The sequence below is a fragment of the Thermobia domestica genome, chromosome 12 (genome assembly GCF_964235325.1).
Source record: "Thermobia domestica chromosome 12, izTheDome1.hap1.1, whole genome shotgun sequence".
In the NCBI taxonomy this organism is placed as follows: Eukaryota; Metazoa; Arthropoda; class Insecta; order Zygentoma; family Lepismatidae; genus Thermobia; species Thermobia domestica.
The window spans coordinates 228,267,315-228,292,924 of record NC_137465.1 but is presented as its reverse complement, the minus strand read 5'-3'; the positions used below and the strand labels follow the sequence as shown (position 1 = coordinate 228,292,924).

At 33.0% G+C, this 25,610-nt stretch overlaps 2 protein-coding genes across 4 annotated transcripts in view; one reads left to right on the top strand and one right to left on the bottom strand.

The window, feature by feature from the left end:
• The window catches only part of LOC145667081 (nucleolar protein 14-like), a 42,073-nt gene extending 36,277 nt beyond the window's left edge, over positions 1 to 5,796 (top strand). For 2 of the 3 annotated variants that reach the window (XM_081734797.1, XM_081734796.1), the window contains exons 13-15: positions 270 to 608; positions 2,472 to 2,627; positions 5,631 to 5,796. In XM_081734797.1, the coding sequence (XP_081590923.1) occupies positions 270 to 608; positions 2,472 to 2,627; positions 5,631 to 5,724 (589 nt within the window). In that variant the 3' untranslated portion in view covers positions 5,725 to 5,796. The remainder of the gene's footprint in view (positions 1 to 269; positions 609 to 2,471; positions 2,628 to 5,630) is intronic. The other variant, XM_081734798.1, reaches the window with a different exon arrangement.
• Positions 5,797 to 6,983: 1,187 nt separating this feature from the next.
• LOC145666279 (uncharacterized) overlaps positions 6,984 to 25,610 on the bottom strand; it is a 123,835-nt gene continuing 105,208 nt past the window's right edge. Inside the window, exons 10-12 of the mRNA XM_081733342.1 lie at positions 19,279 to 19,378; positions 12,749 to 12,925; positions 6,984 to 8,548 (exon numbers count right to left, since the gene is read on the bottom strand). Of these exons, the coding sequence (XP_081589468.1) occupies positions 7,502 to 8,548; positions 12,749 to 12,925; positions 19,279 to 19,378 (1,324 nt within the window). The 3' untranslated portion in view covers positions 6,984 to 7,501. The remainder of the gene's footprint in view (positions 8,549 to 12,748; positions 12,926 to 19,278; positions 19,379 to 25,610) is intronic.

Here is a 25,610-nt window from a genome sequence, read left to right as displayed (position 1 = left end):
ATTAATATTTTTTTAAAAATTGTAACTTCTTTTCCTACCCCGTTCCAGACCCACGAATAGATTCAAAAGCTTGATAGTAACTGAATTTAAAAACACTGCTATTATTTACGATGAATGGTAAATAAGGCTCTGACTGATACCTTAAAGTTATTGCTGTGGTGTATTATCCGCAATGTGAGATGAGACATGCCTTATAAATGCAAATAAAGTTTATATGTTATTATTTTAAAGAATTTTAACTGAATTACTTATTTATTTATTTATTTTAGCAGAAAGCAAGCTGAATTGAAGTTTATGAAATTGAGTGACTTATTAATCAAGGATATAACTGATGATTTTAAAGTTCGTGCGTTAAGAACTGCTGTTAAGCTTAGTAGTGAATATGTGTCACATCTGAAAGAACTAGACTCTGCGTACGTAATATTGAAACCAATTCAGGACATGCTTGTGCAAGTGCCAAAGGAAAGGTACCAAGAAGACTTTGTGCTAGAAATAGACGACGTAGTGAAAAGTATTGCAGCTGTCAAGGAAAGGAAACTGGAGTACTTGATGGCAGAGCGGAAAAGGCCAAAGGCATTGAGATTGTATGAACCAAAAATTGAGGAAGTGTAAGTATTGTGTAAAGTAATTAGAGTCGTCTATTTTCTAAGCTCTCTACTATTGGTAGTTTTTCTTTCTTGTTAACATTCGCTGTAATTTTATGAAATTTAAAATACCATTGAATATTTTGGACTACTATTTTTATAAGAAATTGAAAGAGACCGTGTCCTTATCTAGTTCTTTTCATCTTTCATTTTTTTTAATCAGCATATTTCTCTTCACAGCATTAAGTAGATTTTCGAGGTGTGATTCTAAAGCGTAGTCAGGCCTGTATACCTATAATGACTATTGATTTGTTCGTTAATTTATTGTTTAGATACAGTCTGAATCATATTTACACTGAAATATGTAACAATAATTGAGGAATAAAGTCAAGGAGAGAAATTCAGTTCAAAAGGCATGTTAAGGTGGTGTAAATATGTCAACAAGAACGAATTGGTTGCATAGCTCTGGGAGTCTATAGTTTATAAATCTTAGTTTACACGAGAACAATTAAAACAGCTTATTACAGTCTGTTTTTAAACAGAGCGGACAAAGTAGTGAAACTCTTGACTCTGCTGTGGTAACTACTGATTTTCGTAGTTACGCAAATCAAAAGCATTGGACATTGCACTTAGCAATTCTTTAAAAGTATGAACCAGTGACATCACATTGTTTTTTTTTCGAGAAACAATTTTCGTTTTTAGTCATAAGAATATAGTAAGTTGCATATGAAGGGTAAGGGGAAAAAAACAAGGGATGTCCATGTATGTGTTTTCTCGGATGCTTTGCCCTATCTGTTGGTTACTCTTGGTACTATTTGATTGTATATGCCACGCTTGCGTAGATGTAGAAATATCCATGTAAAATGGGCAAAAGGTTTAACTAACCCTATTCTTCTTACACGCTTTTCAATATTAAAACGCCGTTTTCTCGAAAATGCAGTTTTGTGACATTCCTTCTTTTTTTCCCTTACTCTTCATATGTAAAATGCGTCGAAAATAATGAATAACGTTTATTGTGGAAATCGACAGAAAAATTTTCCGCGAGAAAAGGTCTTTTTAATTTATTTATTATTTTTAATTATAGAAATTAGAATATTCAGTGCCAGTCCTCGTATGATACAGTGGACAATATATATATATATATATATATATATATATATATATATATATATATATAAAAGTCTGTGGCTTGGGTCTAAAAGGGCCAATGTCACTTTTTGGCAGAAATGAGATGTTCGTCAAATTTTAACGCCTATAAATTCATATTTTCTTGTGCAAGAAAACCAAATGTTAATATGAATGGTATGTATTTCAAACTATTTCGTGTTGACATTTGATCTTCTTGCAGAAGAAAACATCCATTTATAGACGTTAAAATTGAAGAGTATCTAATTTTTGCCAAAAAGGCCCTTTTAGACCCAAGCCACAGATACGTGTATATATATATAAATGTTTAATCGTACTTACATTCGACTGTTGAAGTTTGTTACTTTATTGATGATAGAGGAGAGTCATTTAAGATATGCATTCTTGATCATAACTTTATCCTTATCATTTAACGTATAATTCATGTGCTTCAGCGTACTTTCTTGTAGCCAGTAAGCTCTGAATAACTGTTATCAATAGCTTATGTTTATATAATTTTCTGCTACTTGAAAATATTTTTAACTTAAGACAAGTAAAAAATTACTAACAAAGATCTGTATCAGAGGAAATCAGCATTTCAGTATGAATTTACATAATTATTATCACTTGCCACGATGTTTCTATTCACTTGGTGTTATAACTTATGAACTTACATAATATTTAGCACTTACTACTATACATTATGTAGTATAACTTGCAAGAGGGAATACACTTTTGAATAAGTACTATATTTTTTTTCAGGATTGATGGCAAGAAATACCGTGTGGTGTCGAAGAAGCGCCAAGAGAAAGAGAAGCTTCTTCATAAGTATAAACGAGAAATGAAAGGTGCAATTAGAGAGATCAGACGAGACAGTGCTTTCTTAGCTAAACACCAGATCAAGGAACAAATCCAGAAGTACGTTTCGTATATTTTATTATTACTAATTGATATATTGCCAAGCTATGCTATCTCATATTCATGTGTAATCTCTATCTTCTCTCTGTCAATTTATTAACAATTAAACAGGCGTAAATTAGTATTTACAATTTTGACACGAAGTACCTATGGTATTATGATATTTAGTGTAATTTAGTGATATTTAGTATGAATAATAAGCTTCACAGTGTACAGATATGTTCAAGAAGCTTTGCCTCCTTGATGTTACTTAAAAAAATGTAGCATCTTACTTCACTTGTTCGTTTAAAATGTTATTTTTACTGAAATCGCTATATTGTTTCAGTTTATGAGGTTTCTCATAAAACTTTTAATCTCGATTGAGTCTAGTTCCAGGCAGGTCCAAAGGTACAAGGTAATTCGCATGAAATGTCGGAAATGAAATCTTTTAGCTTAACGTCCCACGATTATTCCCTTTAGGCTAAGGGAGACGGATGATTAAGGCAAGTGAATGATGATGGGAGAATCGGTGGAATGAGAGTGTGGTAGAAAAAGGAGTACCCCGAAAAATCCCACCGACATGATATTACACATCACAAACTTACTTTGCCGGGGATCTAACCAGGGACCCAACACAAGGGCGCCGATCCTGGGGGGACGAGCCCCCCCCCCCCAAAGCTCATGTGGGTCCCCTCATTGTATTTGTAAATGTATAATATTTGGCATAATTTGAATGCAGTTTGTCTTAAAAATCGTCATATGTGCTTTCTGCATCTGAATGGGCCCCCCAAATTTGCATAGAAATCGGTGCCCTTGACCCCACGCACTAAAGGTAAGCCACCGTGCCCCCGCACGAATTGTCGGATTTCGCGATGACGTAAATATGATATTTCCAAACGCTGCCTGTTTGTGCCATTGTATCGGAAAGTGACGGATCGGTTTATACTTTGGACGTGAGCAAGATATCCTACCGTGTGATTATATAGGCATGATATGTATATACATCACCCTTGTAATTTTTTCTTTACGAATTTAAACTTAGCGCAGCAGAGATAGCCAGAAACGTCAACAGAACATTTCAACCTGCTACAATTAATGAACGAACCATACGTCGATGGTTCCCTGCGGTTTATCTTATTTCATACAGAGAAGTTCAAGCGGTCCGACGATACGAAAATTGAAAAGTGAACCGTGTAGGCACGTATCAGCAGCTATGAACACCGATGAGTTGCAGACATTCGTGAAGTCTAACGTTCGTCATGGTAAAGAACAGAGCAATGACATTGGGTGCATATTATTCTAGTTTCCCAGCACTTGAAGTAAATTAAGAAAAATGAAATGAAATGAAATCTTTTGAGTTTTACGTCCAACGGTTATGCCGGTTAGGCTAAAGGAGACAATGATGATGCGTAATGAATGAAATGGTGGAATTAAGAAAGTGGGAGGAAATGGGAGAACCCCGAGGAAACCCACGCACACAGTGTTTATCCATCACAAAGTTCACTTGGCGGGGGCTGGGATCGAACCCGGGACCCCAAGCACCATGGAGTAAATTAAGAAATAAAGATACTAGATAATTGGGTTCCCTATGAAATCACGTGGAAGTGTATTTTCTTCTCCTCCGCCGGAACTGAAACGTCGTGGTTTTACACAAAGTAGTGTCGTGTGAGGAAAAAGGGTTAACCGTCGGTATTGTACACATTGAGCAGATGTTGATGCGGTACCAAAATATATGCGGAAACCGACTCTTCATTGAAGAAAGATGATGATGTGCTACTATTATCTATTATTGTTCTTGAAAACTGGTGAAACACTAATTGCTGGAAAGTACTGCATCTCCAGCTGGATGAAATATATCAAAAATTAGCATTGCTTCATGATAACACGATTATCTACGTAATAAGAAAAAGAGTGCACAAACTATGAGACTCATACATGTCCACGTACTCATCACTTACTACTGACCAACGGCCTGTTTTTGACACTTCTTTGTAGTAGGAACGAAATATCTTCTTCTTTTAGGTTAGAATGTCTCTATTTAGGAGCTTGTTCAGTTTAGAATGTCGAACTTCCTTGAATATGGCATTAAAGCACTAGTATCTCATTAGGATAAGGTAATAACATCTAGTGGTGCCTACATTTGATTAATAAAAGCACCCTTCTACCAAATTACTGTTTCACATTTCATTGCCAAATCCGACATTTCGTGTGCAATAGTCTGTAATATAGTTGAACAAAATATTTCCGAAATGAAGAATAGAAAATAAATCACCCACCAGAAAATAGTAACACTAATACACAGAATTAAAGAAATAAGAAAAAACTAGAAGCGTTTTGCATTGACTGCTTTATCAGATTGGAGGCTATCTGGCGAAAGTGCTTACAGTTTATTTTCTTTTGTGCTCTGTTATTGAGTTATTATTTTCTGGTTTAATGTGTATATATAGACAGTAATGCTAGTAGAAGTTATATTTCGAGTAGCTTTCGTTCGGTCGAAAATGCATTTCATTCTGTTTTGTAAAAGTAAACGTGATGTTAAATTTATACGGTTCTTTATGTTGGATTGTAATCCAGTTATTTCTAAGAAAATACTATTGAAAAAGAAGAGTTGGCCTGCCAGGACCCTGACATTATCCTAATCTTCTGTGAAATTCAGGATTTCCTGTAGTAACTTTACCATGTGCAATATGAGAAGGATTAGATTAACTGATTTTAAAAACTGGTGTTAGGAATTTTCGACACAGACAGAATGTTTCCATGTTATTTTAATTTAAGGAAATTGGTATGAAGTAATGAAATATTTTTAGCTGTTCATTGTTTATATACTGATTGGAATCTGTGTGCAGTTTAGGTAGCTCTCGAAGTTAATTACTAGAGTCTTGCGTTATCTCATCTGTGCGTGAAGTGTCTTGTCTGAAAATTTCTGTTAATAAATTATTTAATACATAACGAAGTACTTTTTGAATGCCCTGGTTATTATTATTTTGTTTTCGCGTGAAATAATAAAATGTTTATTATTTTTAGGGATATGGAGAGAAAGAAGAAGGTGAAAGATCTGTTAGGATCATTGGCTTCACAAGAAGGAGAGTTTAAGAAAATTAAGAGGAAAAAGAAGTAACTACGTGTAAAATATTAAGTGGATATTTTGTAAATATGATGATATTAAAGGATGCCTTTTTTTTACGTAAAAGTACTAGGTTGTTTATTTCCAATTCCCCCAGCACGTCTGAATTCACTTGAGAAATATGATGTGTGGCATAAAGACTGTAATATGATTTTGTGGTAAAGCATAAGGACAAGAAAATTTAAATATATATTCTTTCTATTGAATTAAGTGTAGGAAAACTCGTTGCTAGTACGATAAGCTACAAACCAGACTCGTAGGCAGCCCAAAAATGTAGGGGGAGGGGGGATTCAACGATATTATAGTTCATTTGCAAGCCTACCATGAAAATTTTTAGGGGGGGCAGTGAAAATTCCCTCCCTATCGTGGATACGAGCCTGCTACAGACTCGTTGAAAAGCGCGTTTTAATTATAACGTAAACCGATTGAAGAATCTCAGACTCAAAATAGTCTCCTCCGAACTGTTATAGGTGTTTTAAAAATCATTAAACGCCAAACTCTCGCTGTTAGCATTGTGAAAACGTAGGTAACGATGGTAGTAGGTAACGTTTGTTTTTATTTACTTTTATAAACATATACTTCCCATACGTTGTAACAATTTATACTACTAACTTCAATTATTTAGCACAGTGGGTTACATATTTGCTCTAAGTTCGTCAGAATACCTGATTATTGAACTGCTTTAGGTGTAATTCACTCAATGAATGTTCAATGATAACACACAAAATAATAGATCTAGATTTACACTTATGTATTTTCCGAAGATTTTTCCACATTTACCTTTAATATATATATTACATTCTTATTTCTTCCTTTTGAATTGAATATACATTCGTTCACAATGGCGTTCTTGCATATTTTATCTTAACTGTTTAGAAATTTGTCTGGCCACAAAACCTAACAACATAAATGTACAGGTCTGGTCATAAAAGAAAATGATATCTTCTGTACCGGACAATTGTCCCATAACAATATTTACATACTTATAAAGATTATCGTTATTATCGTTACAATGTCTTATTCCTACAAAATATCTTGAGTTACCTAAGTCTTGATATTTGAAGTTTAGTGTGATTTTGTAAAACATCTATAATAATTTGGAAGAGCAACGTGAGTACATTTTAAGTTTATTGGTATAATCTAATCTTTATAAAGTTAATGTTTTACACTAAGCTAAAGCTACCACTAGAAGAAACTTTTCTTTTTTAAATAATCCGAAAGAAAATAGTCTCAAAATAATTTAGTCATTTGACATTGATGGATAAATTTATTATTAAATATCAAACATTCAAATAATGTATGCACATGACGAATTGTAGATGGGTCAAGCCAGCTGCACAGGAAAAGATTATACATGCTATCGAGTAACTTTATTTATTTTTAAATTATTTATTCACCATTTTTGTTAATCGTTGGTGCTTGGAAAAAGCCTAGCCTACTGTTGTGTCAGAAAGTTAATAGTTAAGAAGCTAATATTTTAGAGCTAAGATTGCTCATTGGAAATTGGATTGTCCATATCTTACGGAGAAAGATAACTTGAGAGAAGTTAGCCAAGAAAAACATTATAAAAACTAGGTAAATCAGAGAAGGTGATCAAAAAATAATTCTAGCTACCGTAGAACTATGAAGTCGTAAACTTCCACTTCTAAGCGAAGCAAATTATATATATATCCTACGAGTTTTGTCAGTATGTTGCCAAAGCTAGGTTTGGATGCACGTAAATCTCTATGAATTCAGTTTCTCTACAAAATACAATATTTTGAAGCTCAGCTCAGCTTATTGTGAATTGGAAATCTTCAGGAGGCTGAAGGTGAGTTTTACTTTCAGTTGTTAATGATTTATACATTTGTATATCATCTGAATATGTGTTCCGAATATAACTTCTTTCGAAATATGAAGGAGGAAGAAGTTGTAGATTCGAATGTGAACAGACATTTTGGTCACTTTCTGTAGAACTTTCGTTATTCTTTAGGTCAGTCCACAAAGTTTCTGACTGTTTTCTTTCTTTTCCACCTACTGCATTTACTGAACAATCTGATTTTTGAGTATCGGTAATATTGTTAACAGCATAATGAATATCACTACAACAGTCCCAAGAACTCTTACTTCTATTTGTACTAGATTCTATTGTTCCTTCAGAATCTATTGGATTTAAGTTGCTTATAGTTTTGGTGCTTTTTGTTGTTCGACAAATTGGTTCATGCTGTAGATATTGCTGATAAATTTCAAGAGATTCTGATGGTGAGTAGAAATTACCATTGTAACCGGTAGAAGTTGCTGTCGGTACTGATATGTTTGTTTTTGTTTTCGTAACACTAACATTCTCATGCACTTTCTTTCCAGTAAAAGCACTGCTACTTGCTCGGTTATATAGAGGAGTTTCTGGATTATCTACATTATTCATGTTTTTCGTTCTGGTAGACTCTGTGTGAGCAGTATCAAAATCATAGTTATTCTTACAATTTTGTGAACCATTTTTCGTAAGTAATTGGAACTCTCGGTCCCTGAGAAGAAACTCAGGTATTCGTGGAGCTTTCTTTAACGTAGTCTTCATACCTGATAAACCATCACCATCATCTAATTTTATCGAATGTTGAGTAGTTACATTAGTGTATTGCCTACTTGTTGATTGTACTGCGATTGGAATGTTAAGTTGTGCTGTTTCTCTGTACGTCTTAAGTAATTTGTGGTTAATATCTGGCACTTTAAAATGATTTGGTAATCTTGCATTAATAGGAGTAAAGCGTCTTCTTTCATGCACCTTCATTTTCCATTTTTTCCAATATTTCTGGGCCAAACGAAATTGTCGTATTGCCGCCTGTAAAGAAAAGGCAGTTTTCAAATATGTTCATGAACAATATTGAAAATAAAACTGACTTAAATGTAATACAGAATAGTACACATTAGCATTTAATCATTTATTAAATGAATGTTTAATTTTAATATTGATGTTATTGTAAAAGCACTAAGTCCTGTTTTTCAATACTAAAACTAGTTATTAAAGCGAAAATTAATATTCTTTGTGAGACAGATTCAAAAATTCTTCACCAGGAGCGTTAGATCGAGTTGTCAATGGAAATGCTTGGCAAGGACTACTCTTGATTTCATTTGCTAATAACATAATTTACTTGATTAAGAGAAAAATTGTATCTTTAGTTGCAATAAGATAAGAGTGATCGAACTTTCGGAATAAGATTTTCCTATGAGAGAGAAATTTCATTCATTAGAACTTCTTAAATGAAAAATTATAACGGCTGTTGGATAGTTGTACCTTATCCTCAGTGTTAAACATAAATACAGTAGGTTGTTTGAAACTTATCATCCTATGACTTTTCTTCCTTTTTTCAATTTTGTTTCATAATGATAAATATTCAACCACATGGAATCCATTTCAAATAATTAAAAGTAAAAATTTTATCTTTATTGGTTCCAAAGTTAAAATAGTCAACATCAAAAAACTTAATCGTGGTGTATTTCATCGTGTGACGAATATAATCATAGGTAGAAAATACAAGGAGTCGACTTACGATATGAACGATGTGATGATTGGTTGGCTCTTTTATACGGTGGAGCAATCAGACAAAGTAGCTTGATTGCTTCATCACATTAGAGAATCCATTTCTCATATTAGAAATTGTCTCCTTGTCTTTTTCTGCTTGTAATTATGTTACGTCAGCACGATGAAATATTAGGTTTGTAATGTTGACTATTTGAGCAGCAATATTCTGCTTTATTTTCATTTTTCGTAATAGTTTGGCAGTTTTAAGTCTAATATAAAAGCTATGATGATTGTATTGTATTTTGAAATGAAATGATACTTGTAGTTTACATTCCACAATTATGCCTTGTAGACTAAAGGAAACGTATGATTATTGAAAGCGAATGATTATGAAATAAATGATGGGATGGGAGTGCGGGAGGAACAACGAAAAACCCGAGAAAATCCACGAACACAGTGTTGTCCAGCAAAATTCACATGGCTTGGAATCAAATACGGATCTAACCTCTCCAGAGGTGAGCGTTCTTTCACAACCACCGTAATCCGGGAGTTAACACGCTATGACTTTTTTTTTGGGGGGGGGGGAGTTTCTGAAGTATATTGTCTGTATGCCCCCCCCCGTTCCCCCTTATCTCCAGGATTTTCGCAACCGTATCAACTGCTGTAGCTCTGGTAGATTGTGACATGCTGACACACTTGTGGGGAAAAACGAATTATTGCGTAGATATATGCAGAGGACATATTGAGCATCAGAAGTGGATACATTGAGTACCTATGAAATATAGAAAATTGTGATACGGAATACCTAAACTTCGTGAGTATATCTCTACTTCAGTAAATAAACATTTTGTGTCTGTTGCCTAGTTTATTTATTGTGATTTTTAAAAATATTATGAATAACCCGATATTGGATATTGCACTTCATGTTGCTAATCGCAACTACGTTTACTACATATTATAACTTATAAAGAATAAATATAACTATTTTGAGGTTTCAGATGTTGTATTTTAAGCCGTTATTCTTTCTCTTTTGTAGCTGGTCACAACAGCGAAGGTGTCGATGACGTTATTCCAACATCGGGCTTCATGTCGAACTTTAAGTTGATTCCTTCAACTGAATGAAAAAAAAAAAAAAAAATGTTATATGCACGATGCAATCTTTTAAAGATAATGAAAGCTTTGTTGGTAATTTATATTTTTCAGTGCTCTGTGAGAGTACATAGTTGTGACTGCCTATGCAATTAATTTCCCTGTATTAAATCTCTACCTAGCTGTGTTTTACATATTTGACAATGCTCCTAGTACAGGCAGCGAAAATTCGATGATTGGTTATTGTTTCATAAATCCGTAACACGTCGAGAAAATACAACCGGAATACTTTTCGAGTTTATTTATCTTATATGTTTCAAAGAATTTGCTCTATTCCCAGTTCAACTACTATTTCACTTCCCTGTAGGTACTTGGTTGTATTAACAGGTTTAACGTATGTAGGTACTTGGTTGTATTAACAGGTTTAACGTACATAAGGTTAATTTTTTTTAATGCCTGAAGATGTAATTATAGATAAATAAAAAGGTGTAAAACAGGGTGCAAATTACTGGCAGGGATGAGGGGATTTTCGCTCCTAATCACATTTTGTTTCCCCCCAAATAAATCAACTGAAGTATCCCCACCGGGGATGCTCGTCCCCCCCCCCCAAACTATGCTTAGTATAAAGCCAAATTTCAGTGATTTTTGTCTTTTTTTGTAAATTTAATCTTTTAGCTGTATTTTAAAATGAGCGAAGTAAACTATTCGGTTTTAGTTATTTTTGATTTCCCCACTATTGTCACCGTTGTTTAGTTAAATATATTTTTATGACTACAGTTGTTACTTGCACCCGTATCCTTATACCCTTCAGTTCGTCTTCGTTCGTCAATTTGAATGTATTAATTGCGCATATTTCATATTTATTTATTTGCCTGTTCATAGCTTACAATATGAGGACAATCCCCAATTAAGCATTACAGTTGTCAGATATGGTTTACATTCTCTATATGTTGTCAGTAAGATAAGTTTCCACAGAGTAATAGCTTTTTTCTAGCAATAATTCTAACAGAGGTTTTCTGAATATCCGTTAATGTCCTTATACTTTGTTGGTAATTTGTTATATAATTTTATACAATTCATATAGACAGTTCTGCTAAAATTTGCATAGCTCTGCTGGATAATATACATATTACAATTCTGCCTAGTATTGTATGAGTGAATTGTATTAGTTAATGTAAATAGATCCTTGTGTTCGATTACATACATAACAGTCACATAGGGATTTATAAATGCTCGTAGTGATTGACGAAGAAGTAAACAAATAGCTTCTTCCACCATACTTGGCGAAGGTCGGATATTTTACGAAAACGAACTTTTGAAACTGTATTCAAAATCTGATTTATGTATTCTCTCGTGATTATATGTTAACGTACACACTGGGGATGCGTCCTAGTGAGCAGACACATTAGTGAAGGTGAGTAAGCGCATAATTGAAGATCTTTTTCAGGATTTGCTAATACGACTGATTCTCCATGTCATTGTCCGTGTCTGTATAAGCACTTCAACTGGAGTGGGCTTTTTAAAAGATAACCCTTCATTTTTCTATCTTTCTTTTCGCTGTTCAGTTTGCTGTCCACGCCAATAATGTTGTCTGGAAAACTTCAATGTAATGCTTATAGCTACTACATCTGATAACGTAGTACATCAAATCAACTCAGCTGTTGTCTAACAGTAAAGAAATTGTAAGTGTTGACTTTCTGAGCTCCATCACGGAATCGATATTTAAAAAAAAAAAAAAAAAAAAAAAAAAGCGTGAAGAGTGCAGCATTAGCGGGGAGTAGAAGCACAAGCTCGAAATTTGAATTAAAAGTTTTTAAATATTTGGCCTTCGATTTGACCTTGATGCAAGAAATCGGGACCAGCAACAATCCATTTCTCGTAAGATAGGCTAATATGTAATTTTTTTTTTTTTTTTTTTTTAAGTGTCTAGTTTAACTGATAATTTTAGGGTTTTTAGGATATTTTTTTCAAGGCTGTGTGTAATAACCAAAGTGGAGGATTTCGATATGAGCGGGAAAATTAACATAAATTTATGATCATGGATATCGCTTGGGCCGAATTATTAAGTAAATAAACCTTAGAGAGCTACGGGTACTACAGTGAGCATTTAAACACGTTCTGAAAGGTTAGGTGTGGTATGTGCATGTCAGACAATATATACATAGTTATTGTCGGTAGATTTATTGAATTAATTAATCTCTTATTTATTACAGATATCATATCATATTTATGTGTGTGTGTGGGGGGTGTAAGGCATTATTGTCTCATTTTGAATTATTGCACCTTCAGACTCTACATCCTGTTGGCCTGATTTTATCCCCCAATATGAATTATCTAATTTGCACACTGGTGTAAAATGTCATTGAATAGAAATCAGCAGTTAACAATTCATTAATTAGTTAGTAAAGCTATTAAATTCCCTGTTCATACCTGAAGAGCAATTGTAGTGGCTTGTGTCTCACGGATTTTGGAAATCGCTGCAGCATGTGAAAGCCATTGGCCAAGACCAATTTTCAGAAGTAGCTGTTGATGAAATTGAGTTGCCTCTGAATACCTTTGCTTCTTACTTAACTGCGATGCAATGTATGAACGCCAGCATTTGAAAACCTATAATATAAATGATAATAATAATAATAATAAATTATTTAATTGTCGTTAAACTATACATAGCAATAGACAACGTCAAAATGTGATACAATATTGATACGTAAGTATAAATAAATTATGATCTATAACTAAATTATTGATGAAATGACATTACAAAATAAATGACAATAACAATATCATTTTAAATACTAGCTCAACACGAGATTAGAAAATGCGTTACACTTCTATTGAATAATAAAAATACACCTGTAAAGAATAAAAGGACGTTGCAACTAACCAATTGTATAACTTACTTTTAAATCTATCTATATGTTCATCTTTTAGTGTTGCAGGCAACTTGTTAAACAGTTTTATTCCAAGTGTCGTAACTTTAATCATTTGGACAGTCGTTGATATGGACGATTTATGAATTTACTGCTTCTAGTATTATACGAATGGATGTCTTGCCTGAGTTGTAAATTTTGGTGATTACTTTTTATATAGAGGAGTGCTGCGTAAATGTATAGATTGATTATTGTCATAATTTTAAGATTGATAAACAAAGGTCTGCAATGAGCTAATTTGTCTGCGTTTAAAATAATTCTGATGGCCTTTTTCTGTATTAAAAGAATGCTATTTACATAATAATTGTTACCCTAAAATAATATACCATACAAAATTATACTCTGAAAAAAAGCAAAGTAAGCTGATCTGACATAGTTATCAGAACATGACTTTTTAGATGTTTTAGCAGATATATTACTCTTGAGAGTCTCCCAGAAATATAATTAATATGCTGTTCCCACGATAACTTGTCAATATATATACCTAGAAACTTCATACATTTTGAGTTATTCTCAACAGGCGCTTCTTTTAGACTAAAAGTCATATGTTGAGTTTTATTCTCGTTAAGCAAAAAACCATTAGCCTGAAACCAAATCACAATCTGATCCCATGTATTTTCAGTTATAGCATTAAGTGTACTAAGATCAGGACTAGTATTTAGGAAGGTCGTATTGTCAGCATATAATATAGAGTAAGGAGATAAAAAGTAAGATAGATCATTTATCATTAGTAAAAATAAAAGTGACCCAAGTACTGAACCTTAGGGTACTGCGTACTTAACTGATTCAATACCAGATTTATTGTTATTTACAAAAACAATTTGTTTACGGTTTTCTAAGTAAGACTTGAATAATCTAAAACTTAAACCCTTGATACCGTAGTACGCTAATTTTTTAAGGAGAATTGTGCGTTCAACACAATCAAAAGCTTTGCTTAAATCACAAAATGTTGCCTGATCAAAATCCTTGTTTTCAAAGCCTCTAATAACCTTCTTTACTAACGAATCGATCGCTCCAACAGTAGATCTACCCTTTACAAAACCAAACTGTGAATCACTAATTACATTATGCTTATCAAGATAATCACATAACTGCATATGTATCATAGTTTCAAAAATTTTTGAGAAGACTGGTACCAGAGAAATTGGTCGATAACTAGATGGATAATTTTCGGGTACTTTTTATAGACAGGCACAAATCGTGATAATTTTAAAAATTCGGGAAAGATTCCATGTGTTAGACATTGGTTAATTCCTTATGGCAGAACAATACAATCAATAACTTTTTAAATTAGATTACTCGACAATCCATAAACATCAACACAATGGTGAGAAATACTCAGACAATTTTGGAATTAGATTTAGTTATAATTGTAAGGAATAATATTAATTATAAAATCAATAAAAATGAAACATAATTGAAACAAAAAGGAAGTGTTATTGATAATGAAATGCAAGTGCAAGGGGTAACATATTGCCAGGATGGAAAAACAAACCACTGTGATGGCCGTGCAGGCACTGATACCTTTTTACAGGTAATAAACGTATTACAGGAGGATATGAAGTCCCTGAAATCAGAAAATGAAATGTTGCAGCAAAGAATAAAGACAGTTGAAGCCGATGCTGAAACTCAAAGGATATCCTACCAGGGGATGTGGAAGAAAGTAAGTAACAGTAGACCAGAAAGTACTCTGATGCGGTTTCAAGTAGTTTAATTGTAAGTGAAAACAGATATAGTGTGTTGGAAAACGTTGAAAGGGAAGCAGACATGAATTCAAATAAAAAACAAGTAGGAAAATCACAAAAGGAATCAACTGCAAGGAGACTCATGCATATGAGACAAACAATAATGCAATTTCAGATGTGGAAACATACAAACAATAACATTAGTGAATGTAGAAAGCTTCAGTCGGAGTCGCAGGTATACATATATGGTGATAGTCACGGTCGAGGTCTGTCTATAAAAGTGAGTGGTAATTCTAATCACAAGTTGGCAGTACAAAGAAACATCAAGCCTGGAGCGAAAAGTGTTGATGTGTTATCTGGTATCAATCGAAACACTGTAAACAAGGAAGGTAACTATGTAGTAATATTAAGTGGAACAAATGATTGTGGTCACGACTGAAGGTAGTGAGGTTGTGAGTAGGATTAGAAATAAACTCTCTGTTTTGAATAAGTGTAAAGTAATAGTGGTAAATATCCCTTACCGTTATGGTCTCATTAAAGAATCATGTTAATAAAGCTATTCAAACTACTAATTTAAAACTAAAAGCAATGTGCAAACATTTCACGAATGTTGATTTGGTGGATGTCAGCAAGTTAGGTAGAGAAATGTACACTCAACACGGTATGCATCTCAATCAAGCTGGGAAGGATGTATTAAGTATAAAGATCTGCGCAAGAATTGACAATATCGTAGCCATTAAATTTGAAAGTAACAAGACAATAGCGATGACGTGGTCTGTACAGGAAAACTCAATACACACATCTCCATGAATTAATATAAAATTTCATGGAGCCAGGGGAAAACTCTTGTAAAATTAATGGTATAAATAAAAATTAAAGTGTTAGTAAACATCCAAATGTACAAGGTAATGTGGGTCAGGAAGTAGAATTGATTTCAGCCAAAGTTGTCAACTTAGCACAACAATCTAATAAAATTATGCTTTCTTAATGTTCAAGGGTTAAAGGACAAATTCCTCATTATTTCAGATTTGCCTATGAGAATGAGAAATATTTACTGTGTGAGTGGACATTGGAATACAGATACTGAACTCCAATACAATAATATAGATGGTTTTATGAAGGCAAGCTGTTAGAGTAGGAGTAAATATAGACATGATTGTGTTGCTATCTATGTTAATTATTACATGGAATATCGTCAATTAGATATAACTTTCTCAATACTGAATGTGAATTTGAGTCAACTGCAATTTTTGTAGAGCAATACAAATTAATAATTGTTTATAGAACACCTGATAGTAATCCAAATATTTTTTTTTTTTTTTAGAAAAATCGGAGCAGTTATAGACATTTCTGAACAAATGGCATAATCATGAAATAGTAAAAGGGGGACGATGTAAGCGCACATTTTTATGTGACGACAGAGAAACGAACTGTTTATGAGTTACTAAATCTACACAGACAACATACTCTTCAAGTGGTTAACCGTAGACCGACTAGAAGCACAGCGTGCTTAGATAATGTATTTACTAATGTAAAACCGGAATATTTAACATGCAATATAACTAAATTTCTCTTTTTACATCATGATGCCGTGCTAGTCAATCAATACAAAAGTAATACAAAAGTAGAATCCTGCAATTTTAGTTTTCCCATTACCAAACTTACCGCAAGTAGGCCCATCACCGAAACTTACTTACAAAATTTCATTCTGTTATTATCGTGTATAAATTAGGAAGTAAACATTAAGTATGATAATTTGAATGCCAGTGATACATTTGATCTTTTTTAAACTAAGTTTCTAAATATCTTTGAAATGCGTGTTCCTAAAATGGTGGGCCAGTATAATTCATCAAAGAAAACCAAGTCAAGTAATAGGTCGTGGTGTAAACCAGAACACTCTGCTATGAAAGTTAAAGTAATGCATTATTATAATATATATATAAGGACAAAATGACTAGTGAAACTAGGATGTGTCAATACGTCGCAAAGAAGTAAATATAAATTTGCAATAAAGGTAGCAAAAGCAAAATACAATGAAAATTGCATTGACACATTATTGAATAAATGTAAACCTACATGGAAGATAATTTACAAGGTAAGCAATAATAATAACAATAACAATAATGTTACTCTGTCGCCTGATACCCTTAATACGTATTTTGTTAATTCGATAGAGGAAATCAAGAAAAGCAATGCGGATATTAATGTTAATATCTATCACTATTTAAGTCAACATAGTCCATTTAATTCTTTCGTGATTAACCACGTTAGCCCTGATGATGTCATAGAAGTAGTAAAAAAAACTTCTGACAATAAGGATTTATTTGAAATATCGAGCAATTTTATAAAAGCTCTCATTAATCAGATTGAGAAACCCCTTACAATGTGCTTCAATAAATGTTTCTCACAAAGTATATTTCCTAAAGCACTTAAAATAGCTAAAGTTATTCCTATATACAAGTCGGGAGATCCTGTTCGTCCAATATCTCTTATCCCAGCTTTTTCTAAAATTTATGGAAATTATTGTTGAAGATCAGTTATGTAAATATATGACTGAGCAAAATATAATCAAGAAGCTCGATTTGGATTCAGGGCGAGGAAATCCACAATTTATGCAGTAGAATGGCTAACGAAAAAAATCTATATGAAGTTTTTGAAAATAAGGGTTTTGCTTCAGTGACATTCTGTGATTTAAGTAAAGCATTTGATTGTGTAGATCATAAAATCTTATGTAGTAAATTAGCGTATTACGGATTCCATAACAGCAGTTTGAATTTTGTAAAATCCTATTCAAGTGAACGTAAACAGGTAGTTAGTGTTAACAATATGCATTCAAACATATTAAAAGTTAAATACGGAATACCACAGGGTTCTGTTCTGGGTCCGGTACTATTTTTAATAATGATAAATGATTTACCTTTAAATACTAGTACCACATAAATTCTATATACGGATGATACTACCCTACTTAATATAAATAAAAGGTTTGAAGAAGTGTATATAGAAGCTCAAGACGCATTATCAGAAGCAGCGACATGGATTAAAAGTAATGGTTTTGTCCTTAATCGAGCCAAAATTAAAAAAGTAATCTCTAGTTTCAATCACTGCAGTGATAAAGAAAACTATGATGAAAATGAAGTTAAATTTCGTGGTATATGTACAGACAGCCAACTAACCTGGGAAAACATATCAAATATGTATGCACACAGCTCTCTCGAGTGCTCTTTGTGTTAAGAAAACTAAAAGATACAGTTCCTTACGAGTATATAAAAAATTCATAGCCATTTTTCATAGCATAATGAAATATGGGATTTTGCTTTGGGGTAACAGTAGTCAAGCACATGATGTTCTAGTTTTGCAAAAGAAAGCTATCAGGATTATTGTTGAAACACGTGATACACTGTAAACCACTATTTTATCAAGCTTAAGATAATGACATAGTAAATCTATATTTTTATCAAGTGCTACTTTACACTAAGCAAAACCTTGCAAATATGACACTTAGAGACGAAGTACATACATATAATACTAGATGGTGTAAGAAAATTGATGTACCCTTTACTAGATTATCAAAGATCAGAAATAGCTATTTAGTTTTAGGACCGAAGCTGTTCAATAAACTAACAACATCCATACAACAGCTGCCGTTAAAGGTTTATAAAAGAAAGTTATATAATTGGTTAATAGCAAATCTATTTTATTCGATTTCAGAGTTCAGTGAATTTGAAAAAACTGTGTCGTAATTTCTAGAGCCATTCTATTTCAAATATTATAAGGCTATTTATCATACTGTTAACCAGCAACTGATTGTTTGTATATTATGAATACTTTTTCTTCTCTTTTGTTTATACAGACCTATATATCTAGATGTATATCTCATTTGGACGTTGTCTATTGCTTGTAAGGCTCAATGACAATAAAATATATATATAGATATTTGGTAACATTGTAATTCATTGTATATTATATTATATTCTAAATGGTATTTGAGTATTTGATAGAATTTTATTATTTAATTTTAACAACGAATGAATTAAGGGTATATATGCAAATCTGATAAATTAAATTAACATGTACATTTTTAAATTACAGTTTTTGCCAGATTATGATAAACATTTGAAAGTCAATAGCGTAACGTAATTTAAAAGAGAGTTATTATTTTTTATTTACCGTAGATAGGGGAAAAATTTAAATTTCTCTCTGCATTAAAGTGGCGACTGGACCAAGCTTAATAGATCAGATTGTTGCAATTATTATTATTATTATTAGTTTTATTTTATTTTTTTACTACAAGTGTACTATGCTGCTGAAAATAGAACAATTCAAACTTAAACAGGAAACTTACTTTATTTTGAAGAAAAGAACTCCAATGTACTAAAGCAGTTCCAACTTTCTGATTTTCTAGAAGTTTATGATGGTATCGATGTTTCCAAATGTTAACATACCTTTAAAAAAGTATTATACTAAATCATTACATGCAGAAAGAGGTAAGGGGGTATAATACACGTATAACATAGCTGTTCATATAAAAATACAGTAATTATTGATTCAATAATTAATACAGGATATATCTATACCTAGAGATGATATATATATTTTTACTAGACTAAAAATTTAATGTTACAATGAAACTGATTCTGAAGGTTAATTCCATTCATTTATATATATATATTGCATTCGTTTATCATCATACAATAAAATTAGGTATGTTAGTTTGAAATATATACATAGACATATAGATAACTATTACATTTAGATTACTCTAAATTCACTAATATTCCTTATTATACATTGTGTACATTTTATTTTTTACGTATACGAATTATTTTAAATATATTCTTCAACAGAGTAAAAGCAGTGTTCTTTCAAATTCTTGTTAACTTTAATTCTAAAACTATTTATAGAAAGCACATGGTAGAAGGAGATTGCATAATAATAGAGCATCGTTATGAATGACTGTCTTATTATATATGTTTGTTCTTCTTTATGACATTAGCGAAAGGACAATATGGTAAATGAGGTAAAGTCTAGAGTCATCATTAATCCTTAAACTTTACTTTCCTAATTGAAAATAAGAAATAATTGAAATAAAATACTGTTCAAAGATGGGATATAGGCTATACATCAGTCGATAAATCGAAAGGAGCTGAATAAAATTATGTGCTTCAAGATAAACTCTCATGCATAGGTTTCTACAGGGTGGTCCGGAACTGGGCGTACTCCTAAATAGTGTTTTCTGACGGTTTTAGGTTTTATCCACATTTGTTTGGTAACATTGTAATTCATGTACTGTACCAGCGCACTTCACGATTCACGTGCGCAGTTACCTGAGTCAGATGTTTCCTGGCCGCTGGATTGGAAGAGGTTGTGCATCTTCACCAGCTCCCGTTGCTTGACCTCTAAGAAGTCCCGATCTGATGACACCAGGCAATGCTCTCTGGGGTTTCATAAAGCAACAAGTAAGAAACACTCGATATCACACAACGCAAGAATTACGAGCAGCTGTGGAACACACCTTCACTCTCGTGTCTCCGGAGTATCTCCGCAAAAAATCTGCGAGAACTTGGCACAGAATTCAGCTGTGTTACGACATGGATCCTGATCATACCGATGTTTATGACTCTTAAGATTTCAAGGTAACTGTGTACAGACATTTTACCATAACTAACACTATACTATTGAAACTAAAGAAGGGTACGTCCACTTCCGGACCACCTTGTAGAAAGTCAGGAAAAAAGGGTTTTAATGCTCTAGAAAGTAGAGATGCAAGGGCTCGGAAAAAAACCGGCTTTTTTGGAAAAAAACTCGGTTTTTTCTGCTTTGCTTTTTTGCCTAGGAAATTTTGGGCTTTTTTCAAAATTCTGCTTTAAATCGATAAAGCAGACTTTGTTTCGCTTCTGTATAACACAGAAAGTCATTTAATTAGTGGTTGATGCCGATAATAATATAAAACCTCGAAAGTAAACCATGAATTTCGAAAAGATATTTTAAACAATTTTACTTCAACATTTTTACATTATGAATTCCAAAGGATTAACCAATGTATATAATAAACACATTTTAACCTCCTATATACAAAAGTAAGCAGAGTTGGCAAGAACCATGGTTGTTTCTGAAAATGCCAAAAACCCGTTTTGGAGGGGCAGTTTAAACCAGGCTTTTTTGGGGTTTAAACCAGGTTTTTTGATTTAGATATTTTGCTTTATGTATTTGTATTACATATTCACAGAAATAAGTTTGTTTCGCCTTGGTGTTATTATTCAACAACGGGGTTATGCTGGAAGAGGTCCCATAAGCTTAAAGAAGTCCGGTCAGTAAATTTCTTAAATTGAGAAACTCCCGCCCTAGCCATCGGGAAAATCCCGTCATTCTTTTAAATGTAAAACAATAACGGGAAAATCCTGTAAAATTTAATTTGCATGTAAAATTTAAAGGTCAACGTATTATAATCAGTACGGTAAAACTGAGTGACACACAATCATAGTCAACGTCTTGCGAATAAAATCAGAAAAATAAACACACTGCTGAACAAGACTGCACTTATTTAATATGAAAACACATTTACACGTGACGTTTCGATCTTCTATCCAAGATCCTCATCAGACGTACACTCACGTCTGATGAGGATCTTGGATAGAAGATCGAAACGTCACGTGTAAATGTGTTTTTATATTAAATAAGTGCAGTCTTGTTCAGCAGTGTGTTTATTTTTCTAAAACTGAGGTATTAAATTACAAATTTAGTATGTAGGTATCATTGAAAGTCTAATCCAAGCTAATGTTGGAAGCTAAGTAGGCAATCGATAAATTTTACCAATTTTAATCAATATATTTAAGCAACCTTCGCTTCTTTATAAAACAAGAGCCATGCAGAAATATATAATTTGGTTTCGTTTTGTATGTTTAGGCTTAACATCCTTACGTAATACCGAGGTTATCAAGGAGAAGACTTTCGCTTAAAGTGACATCCGAAAGAGTACTTGGTTTACTCATGAAAGAAGGGTTGTGGTTCGACCGACAATTGAACATGGGACACCTTGATTAAAAGGTGAAAAGGAAATAAGACTAATGCAGATGGTTTGACATGTGAAACGTCACTATGAAGTTCACACGATTCGCATTTTTGTTCTTTTAATTTTTTTAGTTTAAACCAGTTATTTAAGAAAAAAAAAAAAAGCTGGTGTAAACGAGCCAACCCTAAGAGTAAAAACTTCTTTCAAAAAATACACAAATAACTAGCAAAATTGTATATAGTATTTTTACTTCAAAATATTCCATACCCTCTTTTTGAAACAAAATAAAATTAAAATAAAACATAAGAGAAATACTTAGATTTGTATGATACAATTAAAGGCTGCACATGGTTCTGTATATTCTTGAAATTCTACAGTCAAGTTTTTTATAACCACCATCAAGGGCGCCCATCAGGGGGGTTAAGGGGGCGCTTGCCCCCCCTAGAGGAAAATGTACTTCAGAATATTGAAAATCTAATAGGATTTTTACATTAGTTACAGCAAAATTTGAAACTATTTTTGAAACGTCGCTTATACTTCCCCTCCTTGGAAACCACAACATGGGCGCCCTTGACCACCATCACGGTTTACCCAGTTCTCAAGTTTTCTGAATTTTTAACAAGAGGGATTCAACATATCATTACGGAACAAAAAAAAAAAAAAAAAAAAAAAGACTACGGAATATATTTAAGTTAAGCTAAATACAACTGCACAACAAACGTGACTGAGTGGTTGGCTTTTGCGCTTCTATCGGGAAGTCCGGGGTTCAACCCAGCATTCGACCATTCTGACAAAGCCTTCCTTCATTCCATCTGAGAATGTAGACATAGTGCGTGTACTGGCCGACTAGGAGTGTAGGAGTTGGCCGACTTCCTTTCTTATTGTTTTTAAATCGTTATTATTACTAATTACCAGCAGTGACGGTTTTGCGAAGGTTAGAGAATCGGTCTTTCGGACTGAATCCTGTTCTCCAAAGTTGTGGAATGTCTAAAACGAACGAAATATCTATTAGTTATGCCTTTACTCATAAACTTTAAGCTCCCGTCAAATAAAAATTACGAATGTTTAGAAAAACTAAACATTAGTAGTAAGAAAACCCCTCCCAAAACACTTTTTTAAATTCGCCACTGATTCTCAGTATAAAATGATCTTCAAGGTTGTATCCGGAAGATTATTGCTAAACATATAAACGAAACGAAATATTAGTTATGCTTGTACTCATAAACTTCAAGCACCTCCCAAATAAAATTAGGACTTTTTAGAAAACGAAACAATCAGAGAAACCCCTCCCAAAGTACTTTTCTAAATCCGCTATTGATTATTTGTATAAATTGGTATTCAAGGTTGTATCTGCTAAATCATTGCACAACTACAGTATAACAGAAATGTGCAAATACGGTTTGACGGACATATTGAAAAACGTATGCTTTGACGGATATATAGAAAAACGTAAGTTTAACTTTCGTGCTAGAAGCTGGAGTACTAAGCTCTTAGAAATGAAACACGGATGACAAACTAAAATGATCTAGAGAAGGAAAAAAATGTCGATAACTCAAAAGTTAAAATAAAGTTAAATAACCTGTAAAATTGCCCTCAAATACTACATTCTTCATGTTAGCTTTAATTCGTAAAATATGTGCTCTATCCATCTTGATGGTGAATTACAGAGCTAAATATGGCATTCAGGTCGTGGAAATCTTATCTAACTATAGAATATACTATAAGAAAGCTATTTGGATAGAAAAATCATGAAAATGAAAAAAGCCAAAATTTCCAAAATTCTCGGTTTTTTCCAAAAAAGCCGGCTTTTTATGTGAAAAAAACCATCGATTCAAAAAAGCCGGCTTTTTTGCATCTCTACTAGAAAGTATGTCATTCGTTAGCAATCTGATGTAACTGATAGTTTTTATTCTGGTGGAATAGATGCTTTATTTGTGTAGGTACTTGAGCAGATTGTATCTATTGTTATATGATTTCTCCTAACAGTGACACACTACTTGTATTCTTTGATATTTCATTTAACAAAGTAGTTCATACCCACTTGTAATTAAAAGTTAATGACTAATTAATGTCGCTCTTTGCATAAGATTTACAAAGTTCAACTTCCAAATGAACTAACTAAGATCGATACATGAGTTTCAAAGTGGTCTTACGTTAGTAGTCCTCAAATTCCTATCATTGCCTAGTTCGTTCGTCGTTAGCATGGAGGCATTTGTAAGAGATTTAATTATTTGAAAGACATCTCTACATATTAGTATACTTTTGACTATGGTTCTATCCCCTTCATGACACATTTCCTTGATATATATTACACGTTTCCCTCAATTTGAATGTACTCATGAATTCGTTCATTTGTTATTTTTAACAAACTGTGAATAGTAGAAATACCATTTGAACATTTTAAATTTCTGGTTGAACATGATAGTAAAGTTATAACAATCTAGAATCATCTTAACCCTGCCACTACACACTGGGATTTAATGCCGTAAGTTATGGGGATTAGGGAGAATTGCCCCCAGTTACGCTCCCTACCGTTCGAGGGGGCCCCTCCAAGCTAAAATTTTCTTATTCCACGTGATACGATACGAACATGAATGCATAAATGAACCACGGAATTCATTCTCCATATTGAAGAAAAAAGAAAAGAAAAGAAAGGAAAAAATTAAATAAATGAAGTGAAAATGGAATCTGGGCCCATTTTAATAAAATGTGTACTATTAGGGCCCCAGATATTTTTAAGGCTCTAAGTTGGGTCAAATAGTGACTCATCAATTTAACTAGCGAAGGATGGAATGAGCCTAACCGTATCATTTCGAAATGAACTTGAAATAACTTATGGTGCTGCTGCTGCTCCATCATCATCTGAACAAAATACAGGGTGATCCAAAAGTAGGTATACAGTACGGTACTGATCACCTCATTGTATTTTATATCATTTCTTATTGTTATCCGTCAGGAAGACTTAGTTTCTCTATTTGTTCTTAATGTGTTTTTACTTACAACTTAAGCTCGGAAGAGCCGAAACAAATAAACCCATACACTAGAATGCTATACTTGATCAATGTAGGGGTGTATACCTACTTTTGGACCACCCTGTATATTTTCCTAAGTTGAAGCACAATAGTGATGTGGATCCTACTCCAGAGAAACACCGAATTGTGGCCCTAGTTGTAAAAAGTGTTTATGAAGGTTCTAATTCTAGGGAGACTCGAATACCATTTTTCGTATCTTTCTAGGGCGCCCAACTTCATATTTTACTAGGTGTCTAAATATTAAAGCTTGTCCTCCAGACGCTGCTGGTTTTGTAGGATCCTAACCACACTTCAAATGTATACTGTGAAGTAATTTTATCAGATTAGTGAATTAGATTTACGTAAATTTAGTTCCTAATCAGCTTCTGGAATGATAATTCATAATTTCAGTACATGCTAAATCTTTTCTAAATCTATGCTTTTCTGTATCTATGTAACGCAAACGCTGTGTCGTTTACAGTTGAGTTTATTTTGAATCAAGAATAAATGATAGGCCTATCTTTGGATCCTCTATGCTAGAAATCCACATGCTGCCTACTTTTAAGACACATTCCAATTACATTATTTAATTAATTATCAATACTTTCAGAATCTTATGCAAAATCGTCAAAGTCCTCTAGGGTCTGTCAGAGC